This window comes from Perca fluviatilis, chromosome 9 (assembly GCF_010015445.1).
Source record: "Perca fluviatilis chromosome 9, GENO_Pfluv_1.0, whole genome shotgun sequence".
Lineage (NCBI taxonomy): Eukaryota > Metazoa > Chordata > Actinopteri > Perciformes > Percidae > Perca > Perca fluviatilis.
Genome location: NC_053120.1, coordinates 14499269 through 14521589, shown reverse-complemented (window position 1 = coordinate 14521589; position 22321 = coordinate 14499269). Strand labels below are relative to the sequence as shown.

The window sequence follows — 22321 nt, the reverse complement described above, 5'->3', positions numbered from 1 at the left end:
AGCTTAGCATACAAACAGGAAAAAGGGGGAAATAGCTAGCTAGCTTTAGTGTTGCCCAAAGTTCAAAAACAGGCCTACCTGCTTACTATCATGTTATATCTTATTTGTTTACTCCATTCACAACCACAAATGAAAAGGAAACATGACATGTTTTCCTTTTTACATTTAATAAACATGCATGCGCACACACACACACACACACACACACACACACACACACACACACACACACACACACACACACAAACGCTACTTGCCCCCTTTCTCTAGCTCCACAGACTTATTAGCACACAAACATAAGAGTGATTTCAATCTTCTTATCTCAGCATTTAAATAACTATTAACTACTAACTATAGGTAGGCCTATTTACCAAAATGTAAAATTATTCCCCAAAGTGAGAAATATTTTATGTAATCTGGAAAAAATGGGTACATACAACATAAGTGGTATTTCCATAAAGTGTGCAAAATGCTTAATGTAACTTTAAAGTTATTGGAATTTAAACAGGAATATTGTTAAGAACAGAGTTAATTTGGTTGAGCCAGAGCAATTTGGTTTAAACTCATTTTATAAGGTATCTTATCTTTACAGCAGACACATGGATGAAAAAAGCTCCACTGCTGTTACAGTAAACACGTCTATCGACTCCTCTGCAAACAATGGGTTCATACCTTGTTCACAGCGAACACAAGATAACTGATTTGAATGACAACACGCACCAAATGTGAAGTTTCCCACCATTCTGGGTAGGTCCTGGGCGGGGAGGAGGGCAAATATTGATTGGACGCCGTGTGTTGGTCTGGAGTCACCCCAGCAGATGTTTTTCTTTGGCAGGTTCCACTGCCCTGTGTATTTTATATTGCTCTGTCATTCACTTGAGGTCAAAGGCCCGAGGATAGTGAGAGTGTTGTGAGAATGGAGAGGGAGAGAGAGAGAGAGAGAGAGAGAGAGAGACAGAGAGAAATAAAAAGAAAGAGAGAGAGAGGGGGGGTGATTTTCCCTCTGGCCTCTAGGCCAAAGGGCAGTAGGGGCTAATGAGGAAGGAGCAGGGAATCATGTGCTGTTGTTCACCCAGAGTTACTCCTCAGAGTTAAAGTTTAACCCCAGTTTTCAAATTCCTCTGCACCTTAACTAATGCAGTTAACACACTTCCAGACCAATAATTAGACCACCATTTGTGTGTGTGTGTGTGTCTGTGTGTGTGTGTGTGTGTGTGTGTGTGTGTGTGTGTGTGTGTGTGTGTGTGTGTGTGTGTGTGTGCATGCGTGTTCAAACTTTAACTCAGCCAATGGGAGAAAAAATTTGAGGCCAAAGTGTGTAAAACATATGATAAACTGCCCACACACAAGCTCACGTAAAACAATGTCCATGCTATCAGTGAACCAGTCCATCCAGCCAGATGACGAGAGACAAACTAAATTATATAAACACAGCTGTTTAGCAATTTAACCACTCATATTTTAAATGTTATAATAAATATCACATAGTGCCAATGCCAATACACTGATGGAACAACAACAGTCGATAGCAAGCCAATATTTCAGTGTCATCTATTGTAAATACTGTATGTTCATTTGATGCAGATTTGCAGCCATGCTTGAATAAATATTTAGTGTAAAATAAAGCACAAGGAAATATTATGTATAAATGTTTTTTCTATTTAATTATTTTTAAATAAACTGGGGAGATATAAAAGGATTACATTGGAGGTGTGTTGTCATATCCCTGTGCATGTGTGTGTGTGTGTGTGTGTGTGTGTGTGTGTGTGTGTGTGTGTGTGTGTGTGTGTGTGTGTGTGTGTGTGTGTGTGTGTGTGTGCAGTGTTCAGTGTTCAGGTGAGTGAACTAAAGGTTTGTCTGCTTCACTCTGGTGGCTCTGGCCTCCTTACTGTGTTGAGAATGCACAGACTCTGCCACACTCGACTTCACGCTGAGAGCAGCTGCATTCCTGACCTGCAGTTCAAAGAGAAAAAAAACACACACACAAACACACACACGCACACACCAACTTTCAGATATACAGAGCATATGTACTTGTGCACAAAGGCATGTGCACGCTCCGCCTCAGACATACAAAATACACATTTCAAAGCACAGTGACACTTCTATAACCACTATATGTGCATATATGCACACTCAAACATACATGAATGCACTGTAATAGCTGCAAACATGGACACACCGGTTTCAATCTCACACACCAACGCTGTACAGAATCCAGGCGATAAAAACGTAGGAAAGGACCAACGCTGTACAGAATCCAGGCAATAAAAACGTAGGAAAGGTCAAAGGTCCAACCTCCTTGATCCACACTGCACTTATCACTGTGATCTGCTTTATTATGACTGATAATACCAAATTATTTTGCTATTAGACATAGTCACAATTATCATTTGCAATCATTTGTCTTATTAATTATTCAGAAAATATGTGGTTATGAAAAATCTTCAGCATTTAAAAAATACAGAGCGTACGTACATATTCTATTTCAGTCAAGGTTATTTTTGTATATGCTTTACTATTAATGAGTTTGTTTTAAATTAGTCAGTGTATTTTTAACCCTAAAGGAGTTTCCTCTCTACATTTGAACTGATCCAGGTTTGATTTGGTTATGTTTTTTTATGTTGTAATCTGTCATGAGATAAGTCCACTTAGTTTGCTACACTTTTAGATTCAACAGAAATGAAAATGTCACCAAATTGCATTTTATATTAGATTAAAATGTATTTTGCGATAAAGTAGCAGCGCATATACCATTTAATTTTAATCTGTCGCAACTCACAGTGACGTTGACATCTAACAAACTGGTATAGAGGATGTCTACAAAATAAATGCAACATGTTTCTTTGGTTGAGTGTCCCTGTAAAAGAAGACTGTACATTTTATTATCCTTATATTCCTCTTCCCAGAAAATAATTTCTCATTTACTATAACTTGACAGAGCTTTAAAAAAAACAACAGATGACAGTTAGACTTAAGATATAGTAAAGTTGTACTATTTAAACATAGTGTACGACTAAATCTTTACATATCCAAATCTTGAGGGTTTATGAGTAAATATCAAACACTATCCCACATGGTCCGACCCCTGCTAATGCACATACACAGAGGCTTAAAGGACAGCACTAATTCAACTTACAGCAGCTTAACTTGGCCCCGATAACCTCTTAACCAAACAAAAGACCTATCCATGCACAATGAGTCTGGCTGTGACGGATGTGGGTTTAAGTTACCTTATGCTCACATTTAAAAAGGCTCAATTAACGTCACTGACAAACAATTGCGTAAGAGAAATCCTTCCACTTCCTGCGAGCCTTGTTATAAACTTTTACCTCTTTGCCTCTTTGACATTCATACATCTTCTGAGACAAAACACTCCTTTGAAGAACGCAAGGACAAAATGTTTTGTCATGCTGGGGGAATTCCTGTAAAACCATGTGATGAGCAAACACTTTTTGGTACACAGAGGTTCTTTTAACCAGGCATGCCTAGAAGTGAATACCTCCTCTGTGGGTTTTCTTTTTCGCCTGCGTTTGGAGGCTGTTATTGGAAACTTGGTTGCAGGCCCTGATTGTTTATTTTGTCCTCCCTTCACATGACAATGCTGAAATTCCAAAAGAGCATTGCCAACTGCCAAGATGATAGATGAGTTACACATCAAATTATAGTTAATAAAACAGGAGTAGTATGTGCATGTAACAATACCTTTCTTTGTGCCATGAATGGTTTACAGTCTATCTTAAAGGGGCAATCTGCCGATTTTGCATATGAAGATCAGTTTACTCAACAAGAGTACTAAAAGTAATAAAACAGCAAACCTGTCTTTTAAAAACTACATTTACATACTCCTAATCTGGACCAGCAAATACGTTTAGAAGAAAATGTATATTTATATTTATAATTAGGAAACTTTAACTAACATATGTAGCAAGGTGCAAAATGTTAAGTAGCATGTTCACTGACAATATATTCCATTGCTTTTCCTACTATACCTACCCGTAGCAACTAAAGCATAATGACATTTTTTTTGTGGTTGTAGAAATCAGGATGAGAACCCCAGTCGCCACTGTCAAAGTCCTGCACTTTGTACGCCTATCATCCATCACGAACACCTCCCTACAACTTGCGTGCACTTCGGAATAGTAGTATATTACTGTGAGGGCAGGATTAGGCTGGAAAATAGCTGTTTTGTATGATGTGTTCAGACCTGTATAGTTGTTCCAAATGGCCACACTGGAAGGCAACTACGGCATGGTTAAGGTTTGATTAGAAAGTTAAAACACTGTTGGTTAGGGTTGGGGAAACATTGTGGTTACAGTTAATGAAAACACAATTGTTAATGGCAGGTCTGTGAACTCTCCTTTCCTGCATGAAGGTTGGGCGTGCTACAACCACCCACCACCCTGACCTCCACACACTTTCCACCTCACTGGGTACACAACTATACTTCCTACGGTGGCTCTGAACATTGGCATTGGAAGTAAATCGTGAAATGCAGAATCATCCAGTGTGGACATACACACTGGGTTGGTTGCAACTTATCTCGCCATTCCACCAACTTTATGGGCAGACAATACTATTTTAAAATGTGGATGCAAAAACACAACCAGTACCACCCAGGATGCAGCAGTTCACCAGGATTTCTGGCATCCTTCACACAGACCTGTGAGTGTGTGCAGCAGGTGTGAAAAGGAGCCGGTGGCGTATCATATAACCTTTTGACTCTACAACAACAGGCCCTCCCTGTTATTATTGGGTCAACAAAGTCGGAGAAATTCTTTGGGATTAGAGTGAAGTGGAGAACATGAGTGTGAGTGCCATGCGCTTGCTGTGTGTTCGACCAGAGGCCCCCCCACCCCCCCTCTTTGTCTTACGGCAGTGTTAGGGTTAACGCTCCCTTTGCTCCGAGCCTGGCTCGGGGTCAGGGGGGAAACAGGCAGCCAGGCATTCTTTCTGTGTGTTTGTGAGTGTGTGCGCTGCAGCCCATTCTGTGCTCTTTGACTCTACTGGCCTTATAAGGCATCCAGTGCCATGGCAACGGCAGGGCTTGAATAGCAGTGTCAAATCCCCTAGCACACAGACACACGCTCACTCTCCCTAAAGGAGGGAGCCAGGCAGAGACACACAGAGGATTGAGAGGAGCAGGAGAGGTGGCTATCTCTGGACTGCTCTCCACTGCAGCGTCTGGCTTTCACTAAAAGGTCTATGACCGTGTTTTTCCTGCGCTTGTTTCCCTAATTTATTCCTGCCGAGGCCAGCAGAAAGAAAGGCGGAACAGAGAAGAAGAAAAAAAGGACGGGCAGAATAGTAAAGAGTGCAACAGTACACCCTGACTTGCTGACAGGGAATGCAGAAAGGTTCTGGCCTCTGGTTGTTACTGCTGGATGGACAAGCACTGACAAAACAAGAGACAAGACTTTGTGAGCTTTGAGAAAGGGGGAGATTTCTCAACTCTGCTTTTTGTTCTGGCTCGTTGTTGTTTTACTGTGACATCTGAGCCTCTAACACGACAGACTCGGAAGAGTTGGGGGAGCCACCAGAAAACATCATAACACCACAGACACAGAAGAGGAGGAACTATTTGATGAAATTTGTTGCTGCAGAGACCACAAAGACATTACTCCAGGAGTGAAAGGAGTGTATCGTCTTTCTCAACGCTTATTTAACTATCAAGTGTGGAATTGGTTTCAGTTGGATGTTTTTTGCTATTTATCCGGCACAAAGGTGTTTATATTGTATATAAAAGCTGAAGTGACTCAGTGGTTGTGTCCTTTCAGAATATCAAAGAAAGAAACAAAAACCCAATTTCCAAAACTCCCAACAAGCCTTTTTTTCTTTTCTTTTGGGGACATATGACTGAGCATTTCCAGAGCAAAACATGATCTTATTTTTCCTCTTCATCACTATCACCTTTGCTTCTATAACAGCCCCGACAAGTCAAGAGTGAGTCTGGACTAGAACTGCCTCAGATCAGCAGATAACACCTCTGCACGGCAGGAACTGGTTGGACTAGTTTATAAGTTGGAGGAGAGGGTAGGGCAGTTTAACCCTGCCTGAAGGAGAGCTGTGTTTTATTTTCCTCCCACTTGCTTATCCTTTGGGGAGAAAGTTGAGTGCTGAGAGAGGGGCAGAGCTTATTTTTCATTTGGAGAGCGACTCTGTTTTGTCCCTTGTCACTATGCTTAGGGATAGGTGAGGTGTTTATCTTTTTACTTCTTCCAGGGGGGAGACGGAGAGAGAAAGTGGGAGGGAGAAAGAGTCAAAGTGTAATTTATTGTTTCCAGTGAAAAGAGCAAGGCTGCACCCTTTTTTCCTGCCTGAACTCTGAACCACTCAATGTGTGTCTGAAGTTTTCTCAGACCTCGGGAGCCAGTGATACGAGGTCAGGGCAGAGAACACAAGAAGGAAAGACCGGAACAGAGAGAGCAGAGGGAATAAAGAAGAGCGAGAGAGAAAACAGCACTGGGAAAGACCTCCAGGTCATTACAACCAGACGCCAAAGGGGAGAAAGGTCAACACGGGAGAGTCCGGGACGACTTTTTATCCCACTTCTAGATCCTTTTGGACAAAGCCTGCCGTTAATACAAATCTGGAGCCACTCTTTTCTTGTCTGGGACCAGTTTTTAGACTTTGAGGGTAGTTTGAAGCTGGGGGAGAGGGCGAGTCTGTGTATGATCTACTCACAGGACTGCGTGTTTCAAAGAATATGGCCATGGTGAGCGGGGGATGGGGCAACCCCAACGGGGACACTAATGGACTGGGGGAGAAGGCTTACCTGAGGAGAGAGGAAGAGGAGGGCTCGCCTCAGGCCGGGAGCAGCGATGTAGACGTCGGGGACGAGGACAAGGCCTGCGTGGTGGACTGTGTGGTGTGCGGGGACAAGTCCAGCGGGAAGCACTACGGCGTGTTCACCTGCGAGGGATGCAAGAGCTTCTTTAAGAGGAGCATCAGACGAAACCTTAACTACTCCTGCAGGTAAGTGCTGCTGGGAGATTCACACATATGTCTTGTCTTTGTTAATAGTTTGAACAGTAGAGTTAAAGTACACATTTATTTTGCTCACTCTTCTTGTTGTACTAAAGTGTCTCTTATGGTAACACTTTACATGATTCACTTTACATTTAATAAATGGTTTATAACACACTTTAAGGTAGTTGTAAGCCGATTTGTCAACAACTATAACTCCTCCTTTGGCACCCATAAGTGGAGGTAGGTCATAGAGGTAGGTGTATAAACAGTAATGAGTGACAATATAGTAATAATATGAAATATGTCTTCAAGTTATAATTGTTGTACATTACTGTACAACAATAAACGCTTAAACATGTCCTTTTATCTGCGTACTACATTATAGTGTGTTGTTAACCATTTAGTAAATGTTTAAATAATTTCCCTGAGGGGATCAATAAAGTATTCTGATTCTGATTCGGATATATAGTGCTTATGAATGCTAAATGTAGCGGGGTACAAAGTAAATGTACTGTCTTTTTTTTTAAGCCATTATATAGTCATTCACATGAATGAAAGACACAGCAGATTAGTCCATTTCTCACTCCAGAGTGATATGCTCCAACCTTGGATGTGTCTGACAAATAGCCTAAGGAGAAAAAAAAGAAATGAAATGAAAGCCCTGAAGGTCAGTCATGTGAGGATGGATTGCCTCAGAAGGTCAACATTCCCATTATTCTTCACAACAGGAACCCAATGTTGCAACTCAATTCTTTGCTCTTGCTAAGACTACTCTCAGCCTCTGAATGTAGTCATTCCTTCCACATAATAATGCACCAACTGTGAATGAGGTGTCTTTTCAATCAGTTTGTCACATACGGGACAAAAAAGGTCTCTCTGTGAAATGTTGGCAGACCTTGTTCTGCTGTAAAAAGCAACACAAGGGCGTGTAAGGCCGATGATTTATAAAGGTCACAGCCTTGATAGCTTTTCAGCCACGCCAGCTCACACAGTTCACTCACCATAGGGGTCAGTGAGGGGGAGAGAGAGGGAGGAAGAGAAAGAAAGGGGGGAGACAAAGATGTAAATGCAACGTTTTTTTATGTATTCCTTCTTTACTAATAGAAAATGAAATGCTCTTCACATTAAGTGGTTGAACTTTTTGTTTCCTTTGTGCAGATCAAATCGAGAATGCCAAATCGACCAGCATCACCGCAACCAGTGCCAATACTGCCGTCTGAAGAAATGTTTCCGTGTAGGAATGCGCAAAGAAGGTATCAAAGCTCCGTCATCCTTGTGCACAGCAGGTTAAAGGTGTTTTCTTTTAGGATTAGGCCTAGTAGACAAATGAAGAGGTTTTTTACTGCTAGAGGTAAAAAAATCGAAGACTGAACCATGTTATATGAATGCCTTAAGTTATTGATGTACTATTAGATTTCACAGTGGTGAAAGATGCTTTACTTAACAAACTTATCTAAACAATGGATTAAATTACTATGTGCTACCTAAATGACAAACCTACAGACATTTAACACCTGACTCTGTAGTTCCCCTGTTTCAGCTCATTGTTTCGGTTTTACAGGCCAACTTAACTGGTTTGGTTCGCTCTCATTAGCGATGTTTCCATAAACAACAGGCAAATGTTTTCAGCACCAAAAAAAAAAAACTCTGATGAACTCACTTTAGACTGTGTGGCAAACACCAAACAGCAGATGGACAAAGTTAGAGACTAGCTGCCTGGTGTGAACATAGTGTAGCATTTATAGTAGCTAGAGAGCCAGATATTTCCCTCAGGAGTTGGTAGACCAAAAACAGAGCTAAAAGAGAGTGAATATTGGACTTGCCTCTAAATGGACACTATGATGCTCCTTAACTGCTGGATGTGTAAATGAGCAACTGCTTGCTAACACATTTGCCAGATCAACTTAAAACGTGATATTATGATGTGTCAGTGTTGTTTACAACTTGTTGCGCTGCCCCCAAGTGGTCAAAAAGATAAATGCAGGTTGAGGTAAAAGTTGAAGAAGTTGTAGAATCTTTACTTTTAGAGTTCACAGCTTCTACTTTTTCAACATTTACTTAAAGGGGTGATAGAATGCAAAACTGATTTTACCTTGTCATAGTTGAATAATGACAGTTTAGTGGGTAACTAGGACATACATAGAACCTCTAAATCCCATTGACACCTCTTTTCTCTGCAAATCTCACTATTTGAAACTGCCTCTGAAAACGGGCGAATCTCAACGAGCCCCATAGTTGACATCAACTATTGCGGCTCCTCCTCATTTGGCTCTAGTCTTTCTCTTTGTCACGCCCCAACATTTGCATAGGCTACGCAACTGACCTGAGATCAGTTAGTCTTCTGAATCTAGGTCGTGCAGATCTCAGAAATTGTATACATTGTTCATCTGCTATTTTACCATTAAATTCACTTCTGAGACTTTTTTATGCGAGAAATCAACTATGTATGTCAAATATGGGCCGTTTTACGAAAATTGATGTCTAATTGCAATTTTTGTCCGACTGTGTGTCGGAGTTCAGAGGCTGGTGCTGCCTGTGTAGCTGCCTCGCCGCCTGGCCTGCCTTCCTTCACAGACCCCGGCCTGCTGTGAGGTAGATGGAGCTCAGTCACGGCTGGCAGCCCACAGCACCTCATACCCGCGCACCGACACACAGTTTAACCAAATTTGCAATTAGCCATCCATTTTCGTAAAACGGCCCATATTTGAGCTTTATATAGTTGATTTCTCACATAAAAAAGTCTCAGAAGTGAATTTGGTAACGAAACATTGCAATGTCTGGAATATGAGATTCTGTCACGTCTCTAATGTGTGTGTATTGGGGATTCGCTCAACCAATCAGCACACGTCTCTAATGTGTGTGTATGGCGATTCGCTCAACCAATCAGCATGCGTCTTTACGTGTGTGTATGGGGATAAGGCTCAACCAAGCAGCGCGCAGCTCATCTAAATATTCATGACCATACCATATTTGGAAGAAAAGCTCTTGTTACAAATAGGGCCAAAACACAGGGATGCATAAGGGCCAATAAAATACCAACCAGGCCATTTTCAGCCCAACCAATGTTACATACCCCATTAGGAGACCATAAGGAACAGTGTGAAATACCCTATATAATCATTCTATCACCCCTTTAAGTAGGCTAAAGTACAGAAGTATGGTCAGCAAATTACATTAAAGTATTAAAAGTAGGCCTAAATGCTTTATCATTTATATATTTATCATTATCATCATTATTACTAATGCAATGTTTAGGCAGCATTTTAACTTTGTAGTTGGTTTAGGTGGGGTGGAGCAAATTGTGAGTAGGCCTATAATGTTGAACAGTTAAATCTTTAATAATTTCTTATATTTGATAATGTAATCATATTTGTTTTATAATATCTTGATCTTCAAAGTAACTGTAGCTGTCAAATAGCCTAGGCTACTAGTGGAGTACCAAAAATAGAAAAATAAAAGTAGCCTATCACATTTCCTCCTGAAATTTAGTGGAATGGTATAAAGTAACATAAAATGGAAGTCAGAGTAGCCTACAAATACATCAAAGTTGTACTTAAGTACAGTACTTTCATCATGAACGATTAAATTGGGCCGGGGGTGTCTGGGGCTCAGCGGACTGTTTAAGTGCTCATATGCTTTTTGGCTTTTTCCCTTTTTCCTTTATTGTGTTGTTATATATATTTTTTCTGCATGTAATAGGTTTACAAAGTGAAAAAGCCCAAAGTCCACCTGCTCCAACTCGACATTGAGGCCAAACGCAGCAATAATCTACTTTCTAATTCACTATAAATGAAGACGTAACTTAGAAGTAAGAGAACTAAGATGTAACCCTTATCTTTAAACCTAACCGTAACCCGCTTCATAGCCATGGGCTCATAGCTAGCTGCTAACTTAAGAAGTGTTGCGCTGTTTCCAGTTTTGTTCGGTGACTCACATTCGGTGACTATATTCTCGCATCTACCCTGCATGTCAGTCAGCACAGAGAGTGATGGATGGATGACAAGATATGGAGAAAAATAGGTCAGAAACTAACTGACAGGTTTATTAACAGAATGTGAATTGCTTCTGCTTCAACAATGTTTTGCTTTTACTTTAACGCATGATAGTTTGCGGCTGGTTTGCCTCCTAGCTTTGGTAGCTATATGCACCAAGTTGCCCACTTATTTTTTCTACCAGTCCACCAAAATATAGCAGGCTAAAATCAGCCCTGGTCTCTGCATCTAAAGCCCCTGAGCCCTGACACACTAACCCGATAAACGGCCGCCGGACAGTCCGGCGAGGTCGGTGACTCGAGTCTGTTTGGTGTGTTCCGTGCCGTTGTCCGTCGGAGGAGGGGCCGTTGGCCTTCATTTTGGTCGACCTGACATGCTCGGTCGGAAGGCTAGCACTGCTGGCAGTCGGACTCATATGACGAGCCTTAAGAATCAATCTTTCCCCCCATCCGACAATTTATGTAGTCACTTTCCAGCACTCAGGTTTAATCCAGTCATATCATCTATTTTACATACCAAGGCACACCCTGAATCTTGTACAAACATCCTTCAGCAAAGCACAAATACCCCAAAACACACAGGAATACACAATTGTCAGAAATCATTTGCAGAGAAAATGCTTACCTCGACAGAATCTGCCACCAATGACATTTACCAGTGATCTAAGCACAATATTTATACTGTCAACCAAAGCATGTTTTCATGTTTTCACCCCAGAGCTCGACTCCCTGCAGCTGTTGAGCTTCAGGGACAGAAGGCAGCTGGAGGCAACCATGTTTGATTTGCAATGGAAAAACAAGTTGACAAGTTCACTCTGTCAAAACCCCTTGAGACGTCTGTGGCTCTATACACATATACATACATATATATATATATATATATATATATATATATATATATATATATATATATATATATATATATATATATATATGTGTGTGTGTATAGAGAGAGCCACAGACGTTGTTGATATATAAATATATATATATATATATATATATATATATATATATATATAGAGAGAGAGAGAGAGACACAGAATATATATATATATATATATCCATATCCATCTAATTACAGTTATGATTTGCTTAATGTCTGCATGGTTGATAAGTCATAAGAGATCATTAACATTTCCCCTGGTGTGATTATTTTTATTCCAGCAATCCTACCCTTCGTCACATCACAAACTATTTCAAAAGAATTTGTAAATGTATTCTAGTCGCCTATAACCACGCTTGTATTTCCTTCTGTGTCAGTGGACACCATGAGCCACCGTCGCATACATAATGTGCACTGAGGTGACAGTGTGCCAGGGGTTATATTGAGCCTGTTTAGTCATGACCATGCTGACGCAGTTGCACTGTTTCCACATTACATGGAAATGTCGGTTTTACTTTTAACCCAGAAGCATATGTTTGAGATGTTGGCATTTGGAACTGTAACTACAGTATATTCACTAAAATGTAAAATAATCAGTGGTGGTCTGTAAAGTTTGGTGCAGGGGGAGCAGCTATGCATTAACAGTATTATAATGTAATCAGTGTCATTCTATTACTAGGTATGAACTAAGCTTGATGCTGTTACAAGTTAATTTAGGGATCTATTTAAACATCTAACTGTTGGCTCTACCAGTACAGTACATCACATTTTGTCGCTGTCCAAAGAAAGCCATATAATTATTCTTTTCTGGAAGAATTGAAGGAGAAAGATCTTTAATGGGTTTGAAACATCTACCTACCTCTTAAGCTAAATCAATCATTTAAAACCTTGTCAGAAAGCTGAAAAGTTTTTTTTCTTTTCTTGATACGCACTGTTTTTACAGAACAGCGACAAAATGTTCTTAAAGGAACACGCCGACTTATTGGGAATTTAGCTTATTCACCGTAACCCCCAGAGTAAGACAAGTCGATACATACCCTTCTCATCTCTGTGCATGCTGTAAGGCTGTCTGACGGATCCAGCGGCATCAGCCCATCACAGAACAGGCAGGTGAATGGTTCCAGTAATCCTACTGCTCCAAATAAGTGACAAAATAACGCCAACATGTTCCCTTTTACATGTTGAGATTTATGAGTCACGCGTGTATTCAAAAACAACGTAACATGAGACACAGCCATCTTCAAGCCGTAAACAAACCGGGAACTATATTCTCAGGCGGAAGAATATAGTACTTGGGCAGAGTGATATGCTCGCAGCAAGCCTGTCTGAGAATATAGTTCCCGGTTTGTTTACGGTTAGAACGACTTTTCTCGATGTATTACAAATCACAACATGTAAATAGGAACATGTTGGCGTTATTTTTTCACTTTGTCCTGGTACAATGGTAGGCTAGTTGGAACCAGTTACCTGCAGCATCTGTGCTGGGCTAAGCTAATGCTGGAGCCGTCAGACAGCGTTACAGCACGCACGGAGATGAGAAGGGTATGTATCGACTTGTCTAACTCTGGGGGTTACGGTGAATACGCTAAATTCCCAATAAGTCGGCGTGTTCCTTTAAAGAATTTGAATGATGATGAGAAAAAAAATTCCAGTTATGTTAGCCTACTTTAGAAATTTATTTTCTACAACCTTTAAATCCCAATTCAAACTAAAATCTGTAATTTACTGAGTGATTGAATCAAAAGAGAACCACAAAACACTTCAGAGAGAAGGACATACCTTCACCAGGATGTTATGTCCAATTCAGTCCCTGGATCTGATTCTCATTCTGTTGTCTCTTCCCTCGTTTTCTGCAGCAGTCCAGAGGGGCCGAATCCCTCCATCTCACTCAGGTATCAGTCCCAACTCCCTGCCAGGTGGGGTTGCAGGCGCAGGGCCAGGTCATATTGGGGCGGACTTCTTCAACGGGCAGCCGGTGTCAGAGCTCATCTCCCAGCTCCTCCGGGCTGAGCCGTACCCCAGCAGCCGATACGGGACCCCGTACAGTCAGGCACAGATGCAGGCGTCTGCGAGTGGAGCCTCCGTCATGGGCATCGACAGCATCTGTGAGCTGGCTGCCCGGCTCCTCTTCAGCACCATTGAATGGGCCAGAAACATCCCATACTTTCCAGAACTGCCAGTCTCAGAGCAAGTGAGTCAAGACATACAGTACCTGGTTACTTCTTTTTTCCTGTCTTTTCTTTAAAAAAAAAACAAAAAAACAGGTTACGGTTAGTGCAGAGTAAAATCAAGGTGCAAATACTAAAGCTTAAACAACAAAAGCCAACATTTTCAGCCTAAACTCTAAACTGTAGTACGGTTTGTACTGCAGTTCCGATGTCATACCCACTAATTGTGGCCCCCGTAGATTCATCTATTTGCCCTGATATGAGCTCAACAACAACTTAATTTCAAAATACTTCGTAGACATAATTATAGTTAAAGGTGCTCTAAGCGATGTTGGGTGACGTCACTTCTTGTTGACGTTCGAAGTATTGTCAAACAAAACGGAGGCTAGCTCGCCCCTCCCTCCTCCTCACCCTGTCCCCTCCCCCTCCCTTCCATGCACTAACCCCCACAACCCCCACCCCCAAATCCTTCTTGTCGGTTATTGGCTGGTACACTGTTTGTTATGTTTCGTGGTGCAGGTTGGCGCACTTTGTTTTTGTTGCCGTTTGTGGAGCCTGGGCTGTCTACAAAGACCGTGTGTTCAGATAGCTACTGGATTAACGCCGGATTTTTTTTCAGCGCACACAGAAAATAGAGAGCTAGGTGACCGTGAGGAAATATTTGCTGAATTTGACAAAAAGTGTATTGGATTAGCATCGCTTACTATACCTTTGAAAAAATGTACTCCAAAATTAAATGTTGCCCTAAAGGGGACATATCATAAAAAAGTCCGTTTTTTGGGAGGGGTGCTTAAAGAGACAGGCGCTAAAACAGAGCATTTCAGATAGAGAGTGAATACAGGTATATTCAGACAGACAGTATGCAAAAAAGAATATGTTTTCGATCATTTAAAGGTGCTCTAAGTGATGTGACGCGTTTTTTAGGCTACAACATTTTTCGTCACATACAGAAAACATCTCCTCACTATCCACTAGCTGCCTGTCCCCTGAACACACTGTAAAAAAAGCGCGGTCTCTGAAGACAGCCCAGGCTCTACAAACGGCAACAAAAACAAACTGCGCCAACCTGCACCACCAAACATAACAAACAGAGTTCCAGCCAATAACAGACAAGAAGGAGTTGGTTGAGTCATGAATGCGCATTGTGGAAGTAGCCTACGTGCTAACGCTGCTGCAGTGATGACTCAATCAGTTTGTTTTTGTTGCCGTTTGTGGAGCCTGGGGTGTCTACAGAGACCGCGTTTTTTTACAGTGTGCTCAGGGGACAGGCAGCTAGCGGATAGTGAGGAGATGTTTGCTGTATGTGACAAAAAATGTTGTAGCCTAAAACACGCGTCACATCACTTAGAGCACCTTTAAGCATGTAAACATGTTCTAGAAACCCAAAATACAATGAACCTGAAAATGAGCATGATAAGACCTTTAAAGCTTGAAATTATATGAACACATGCTCATTTACTCCTAAGTCAGCCCTGTCATTTTCACGTGTGACTCCCATAAAATAAAGCAATAACTACACAGATTACAGCCTCAGTGTGGACTCGTGTTGCTAGCAGTTCTATCAAAGAGTGATTTATTTATTTTTTTATCTTGGATTGTTCCATTTGAAGGATTTAAGAGACCTGAAGAAGTAGAAGTTTTCCCCAAAAAAGGAAAACTTAAAATTTAATGTAAGAATAAACATGATTTTATTTTTTTAATATCCCTTTACTCATCTTGTTGCCCCTCAGAATTATTACCCTTTTGCGGTCCTAACCTCAGGATAGACCTTTTTTTGACATGTCACAGTAGGAAAAGCACAGCCTTAATGAAGGCTGAATTCCATTTAGCTGCTTCAGTTTCAGGGTCCTGCAATTGTTCATGCTGGCTCACTGAGACACTTGAATAGAACAGAGCCTTTGTTATTCGTTAACATTCATCGTGAAAAAGTCCTATTGGGACTTATTACTCGAAATGATCTTTTCTTAATCAACCTTACAGGTGGCGCTGTTGAGGCTGAGTTGGAGCGAGCTCTTCATCCTGAACGCGGCTCAGTCTGCTCTGCCTCTACACATGGCTCCTCTGCTGGCAGCTGCCGGGTTTCACTCATCTCCCATGTCTGCTGAGCGCGTGGTGTCCTTCATGGACCAGGTCAGGATTTTCCAGGACCAGGTGGACAAACTGAACAGGCTGCAGGTGGACTCAGCCGAGTACAGCTGCCTCAAAGCCATTGCACTCTTTTCACCTGGTACGTCTCGTAGTTACAAAATCTTTATCTTTGTATCAAGGTTATCTGAGTGATGATAGCTGCTGAAACTGCCTTTACTGTAAACTGATCCCAAGTGTCTTTGTAGAAGACCAAAACAAAACTGTCTGTATTACAGTAGGCAGGGTTCAGTTTCTGGGCCCCACCAACTCCAGGGATCCTTTGATTTGACCGAATGTGACCTCTGACCTCAATGAAGAACTAAGAGAGACTTTCCTTTAAAGGAATAGTTGGATGTATGCTTAATTGCTTTCTTGCCAAGAGTTATATGAGAATGTTGACACCACTTCCATGTCCATTTAATATGAAGCTACAGCCAGATAACAGTTAGCTTAGCTTAGTTTAGCATAGAGACTGGAAACTCGGGGAAACAGATAGCCTGGCTTTGTACAAAGTTAACAACATCTGCCTATACCAGCACCTCTATAGCTCCTTAATTAACACATTATATCTTATTTGTCTAATCTATACAGCAATCTAAGTCTAAGAAAGACAAATTGTGGTTTAATGGGGGGGTTAAGAGACTTTTTCTTGGCGGAGCGCAGAGCCCGGCTAGTTTTCCCCATTTCCAATTTTTGTGCTAAGCTAACTAGCTGCTGACTGTAGCTTAATATTTATCATACAGATAAGAGAGTAGGAACGATCTTCTCATCCAGCTCTTGGCAAGAAAGCAAGAAAGCATATTTCCCCCCTGAATTTCAAGCTATACCTTAAAGGGATATTTCACCGCTGGAAAGATGAATATATATTTAAATTGGGTCATTTATGTAGTAGAAATGTGAAATTGGTGCCTTCTAGACTGAGAAAAGTCAGAAAATGTGTTTGGCTCATGTGGATGAAAGACAACAACTCCCAGAATGCACTTGCTTCACTTCCCTACAAGGCCATTCCCAAGCCACGCCTACCGGTTACAGAGTGCAGTCAAGTCAAGTGGGTTTTATTTTCATTTCAACCATATACACTGTATATAGTGAAACGAAACAACGTTTCATCGTGGCGTTACACATTTAAAATATATGAAAACGGCATTTTATAAAAACGACATTATATAAAAACGACATACAAGACAAGCTACATTTAATGCACACACATTATAGACTATACATAAAGTAATTAAGTTTCTTGAGATTTGCGTGGCTGAAATCACCAGCAACAATAAATAGTCCATCCAGATGTGGAGCTCACTGAGAGCTCCGTAAAGTTCAGCTAACGCATTGGTAGCATTAGCGCTTGGTGGGATGTAAACAAGCACCGCATTTCTGCACCAGTCCGTGTCCGTGTTAACGCAGCCTGTCACTGCCCAATGTTAGTCGAGTGCAGATGTGAGTCACGCATGCTCAGATTTAAACGGTTTACGGCATAACATGTCATACCCGATGTTAGCAGAGTCAGACCGGCTCTGGTCGAGTGCAGATGTGAGTTGCGCATGCTTAGATTTAAACGGTGTCTTACTGAAATTTGTGAAATCCATAAAATAATAAACGTTTCTCTTTACATACAATAACAGAAGATGATAATCATTTCAAAAACGTTTTAGCTATCTATGATTGTTTCATTGCTAACGTTAGCTCAAAATGCCATTCAAGTGACAGCCTTTGTTGTGTTTGATTTCTAACTTGTAGCCAGCAGCAGCAGTCATTTCAAAAACATTTTAGCTATGATTGTTTGATTGATAACGTTAGCTCATAGACTGTGCGTTAGCTCTAAAAGCCGTTAGCATCTTGGAGGCTACTTGACGCATGCGCAACTCACATCTGCACTCATCGCAAAGTGACGCATGCGCGACTCAAATCTGCGCTCGACTCACATCGGGCAGTGACACTCGGGCCAAAAAGGCCTCAGATGACGCTAAATGACGACTTTTGCGTCATCAGAGGCTTTTTTCAAGACACACAATACAGACCTTGATCGTCTCATGGGGACATGAGGGAGGGAAGCACGGTCATTCGAAAATACTACCGGGTTTCTACTGATACAAAGCTTAATGCTAATCGGTGAAGTATCCCTTTAAAGAGGTCAAAAATGAATGTACAGCATTAGTCATATAGGAGAAAAGAAGTTACAAGTGTAAAATAGAAAATAACAGAGCAACAGAAAAATCTAATAGTGATAATCTTATGTTTCTCTGCCTCACAGATGCATGTGGTCTGACAGACCCAGCCCATGTGGAGTCCCTACAGGAGAAGGCCCAGGTCGCCCTAACAGAGTACGAGAGGTTGCAGTACCCCAACCAGCCGCAGCGCTTCGGCCGCTTACTGCTGCGCCTCCCGGCTCTGCGTGCCGTGCCGGCCAACCTCATCTCCCAGCTCTTCTTCATGCGACTGGTGGGCAAGACACCCATCGAGACGCTGATCCGAGACATGCAGTTATCAGGGAGCTCCATCAGCTGGCCCTATGTACCGGGACAGTGAACCCTGTTGACTCCAGAGTGAGACAGACTGAGATCAGATTGGGAGGAATCAGAGCTCACAGAAAGTTATGAACACAAACTGGGATTTCAGATGTTTAAGGTCCTTGTCATCAGCTTTTCCCACATTAGCTCTGAAAAGTTGGAAGTCACACCACAGCTGCTGTCAGGGAAACAAAAATGGGTAATTGTAATATATTTGCAGCACTTGTCAGTTTTGCTCTGGCCTCCGTCTGATTTCTCTGTCTCATTTTGGACAAAAACACAGGGCTTTAATTAAAATGAAGACTCTAACATGAGGCCATGTGCCTGTACTACCTCTTCCCAGATCACCCTTAATGTGACTCCGTTTGAACCCAGGCTCTGTGTTTCCCCTCTGCTTTGTTTTTCAAGTGAAAATGAAGCCATAGCAGCGCCACTTTTACAGGCAGAGCTTTATATCGGAGACATGTCGTGCAAATCATACCTAAGTCGTTTCATGTTTGATAAGTGGGATAAAAATATCACACTCTTTTACCAAATGTATTTGTGAAGATGTATCCAAGTATCACCTTTTACAGCATTTAAACAAAGAAGAGGCATGGGCATTGTATTGTATGTCATACTTTATGAAGTACTGTATATACAAGACATGTATGTTATGTACTTATAGGAGAAGTTAGGGGAAATACGCTTATGATCATTTGATGAGAAGATTGATTCCACATAGACAGTACTTCTAGACAGTAAATATGAAGACAGAAGTCTTTATGCTAAGCTAAGCTAACCAGCTGCTGGGTTGAGCTCGGTATTTACTGTACTCTCAGCAAATAGAAGTGAATAACCATATTTCTTAAAATGTAAAGCTATTCCTTTAATATAGTATGTTATACAATAATGTTCTTGCGTGTGAATGTACTTAAACACACCCTGGCTCCTCAGACAGTCACATCCCTGTTAAACATTATTACCTCATGTTTTATACATCAAATACAAAGATTGTATATTCATGTGCTAAAGATAAATACAAAAGGGATCAAGGCATCTTTATCAGAAACCAGAAATACCACTAATATTCCTCTATAGACTTGTCTGTCCAGCAGACTTTGGCCAAAATATATTTGTTTGAAATGCAATGCTTAATGATTGAAGGGCACCCAAAGTTTGACATATTATTTACAGAAAGCTACACTTAGTCAAGTGACTCAAGTTTCTGGTTAATCTCAAACTGGAGACTGTTTCCTTTACTTTTATAAGAGCAGAGGTAATTAATTCTCATTTCTTTTTACACATGGTCCCATTGCAGAAGCAGTGTGACAAAGCACGGCCTAACGTGGACAGAGGTCACTTTCAGATAATTATTATGCTTGTGCAAGGTACTCTGAGTGTTGTAAGTGTTGTAAAGGTTATGGTGTTTGTTGGTACTGAGATAAAGGGTACTTGGTAGTTACATTCATGAGTGTTATTGCCATGAAGTGCAGCTCAATGTGACAAATGTTTTTCTTACCAAATTAACTGACTGAAAGGAAAGACAATGTGGTGACAAATGTGTTTTTGGTATGACTTCTTGTACTACCCATAAAAAAGGCAACAATGCTCACCGATGCTTTCAAACAACTTCATCATCAGCACTTCATGCTGTCCTTCAGTCACTTTGTGTTATTTGTTGGAATATAAACGGTAGTGATTTGACTGTGTAAAGCTTTACTTTTAAAAGAAGCATGTTTTTTATGAACATGCCAAACCTAAAAAATGCAAAAGAAGTTCATATGAATGATTATTTTATTCAGTTTTTTGAGTTTTGCACTGTTGATCGGACAAAACAAGACATTTGAAGATGTCACCTTCTCCTCTCAGAACTTGTGATGGGCCTTTTTCACTATTTGTGACATTTTGTAGACTAAATTAATAAGCAATTAATTGCAAAAACAAACAGATGAACAGATAATGAAAATAATCGTTAGTTGCAGCTGTATTTCTGATATTGGACGTACACATGCAGTCAATTTTATGTATAGCTCAATATCACAAAAATGTATTTGGCTCAAGGGGCTTTACAATCTGTACAGTATACAACACCCTCTGTCCTTTTGGACCCTCGCTTCAGATAAAGAAAAACTCCCCAAAAATTGCCTTTTAACATGGATTAAATTGCACGTTTGGGGTGCAGTGCCACCCCGTGCCCCCCTTCTAGCCCCGCCCCTGTCTGCTGGAGATAATACTAAAGCAAAAAATAAAAGCATAAAAAAGTGCATTTTCAATAGGGACACAGCAAACAGTGGTGCTGAACAGCTTTGGTAAAAGAGTTTTAAAGTAGTTTACCAAAAGAGGGCAGCAGCAGCTTACCTTAAGCTGACTGTGATTGGATCAACAGTTTTCCCTGAAGTTCCCTTGCTCTCCCTGCTGGACGCTCACTGCAGATGCACAGAGCTACAGATATCTGCAAACCAGCAGTGTCAGCAAAAAATTTAAAATAAGTGAAAAAATAAGAGACAGGCTTATCTAATTTTAAGAGAATTAGAGATGTTTATTATTATTGAACTCAATACGTTTTAGACATCATACCTTATGGAAGTATACAGTTACAAAAATGGTCAAAGAAAACAAATTCATACAAAAATAAATGGCTCGCAAATGGTTTGTAAAATAACAATGTTTTTCATAAAATACAAATTGATGATCAAAAGTGCGTCTAAACTATTTTATAATGTACACTAGATCGTAACACTTTGCACATGAAGTGGATTAATACAAAAATTATCACACATGGAATCAGCAGATGATCATTTTTCATTGGCAAAAAATCTAATAAATGAAAAGATGAGCGTAGCTTATAGACAGTGACAGAAACAGAGTATTCCAGTTTGTTGAGGAGTGTGCAAGATAAAAAATATAAAAATAGTCTGGATGTTTTTACTCATTTGCATAGCTGAAGCACATTTTGAATGATTAAAAAACAAGCCACTATGGGTCTTTAGTATGTACAAATAACATAACTAAGATGTCTGCTGAATTTAATAGACAGAGACTAAATGTGTTCTTGGTATGTAGTGTAAGAACAGGATTTATTGAAACTATACACAATATAACAATGCCACTCATATCTCACTGATATGTCCCCTTTTTGGTCTCACTGCATCTATGATAATCAGTATGAAAATCTTAGTTTAGATAAAAACCAGTACGTGGGAAAGAAACACATGGTACTGTAATGGTTAAAGAAACTACGTATTTGCTATTTGCAAAACAATCCCAGCAACCCGTTTCACCCATTACTACGTTCTCTACAATACTGTTCCACCTCTTATCTGTGCAGATAAAACAAAGACAAGTTTGAGAGCAAACAGCCACAGAACAGAGCACAGTGTTATCACAGGTGGCTGAAGGGTAGGTTACTTTCAAATGACATTTCGCCAACCACACCCCCTGACCCTCACAAGTGAGTGAACACTTGAACACAGTGAACAATGAGCTGAATCTTGAGAGAAAAGGCAGTGTTAGCTGTGGAAGTGGATACAGCTGAGTGCCCTGCTTCCTCACAAAAATGTAGTTATTTATACCTAATTGATCAAGATCATTATTATTAACTTAAAGGCAGGGTTGGTAACTATTTCCAATAAAGACTATTTTATATATTGTTTGAAATGGTCTTTGCACCCCGACAGCAATACATAACTTA

General features: G+C 40.7%; 1 protein-coding gene across 2 annotated transcripts; it reads left to right on the top strand.

The window, feature by feature from the left end:
- Window positions 1–5067: 5067 nt before the first annotated feature.
- Window positions 5068–22272, top strand: nr2f6b (nuclear receptor subfamily 2, group F, member 6b). 2 transcript variants are annotated; one of them, XM_039810591.1, is made up of 5 exons: window positions 5068–6975; window positions 8128–8222; window positions 13703–14034; window positions 15992–16238; window positions 18393–22272. In XM_039810591.1, the coding sequence occupies exons 1-5, from the start codon at window positions 6707–6709 to the stop codon at window positions 18665–18667; spliced, it is 1218 nt and encodes a 405-aa protein (XP_039666525.1). In that variant the 5' UTR covers window positions 5068–6706; the 3' UTR covers window positions 18668–22272. The 2 variants fall into 2 exon arrangements, with proteins under 2 accessions (XP_039666525.1, XP_039666524.1); XM_039810590.1 differs by having other exon boundaries at window positions 5071–6975; window positions 13700–14034.
- Window positions 22273–22321: the final 49 nt, after the last annotated feature.

Coding starts and splice junctions, on each gene's coding strand:
- nr2f6b (XM_039810590.1), top strand. CDS start 6,707: ATGGCCATGGTGAGCGGGGGATGGGGCAACCCCAACGGGGACACTAAT. Junction 6,976..8,127: donor AACCTTAACTACTCCTGCAG/GTAAGTGCTGCT, acceptor TCCTTTGTGCAG/ATCAAATCGAGAATGCCAAA. Junction 14,035..15,991: donor AACTGCCAGTCTCAGAGCAA/GTGAGTCAAGAC, acceptor TCAACCTTACAG/GTGGCGCTGTTGAGGCTGAG.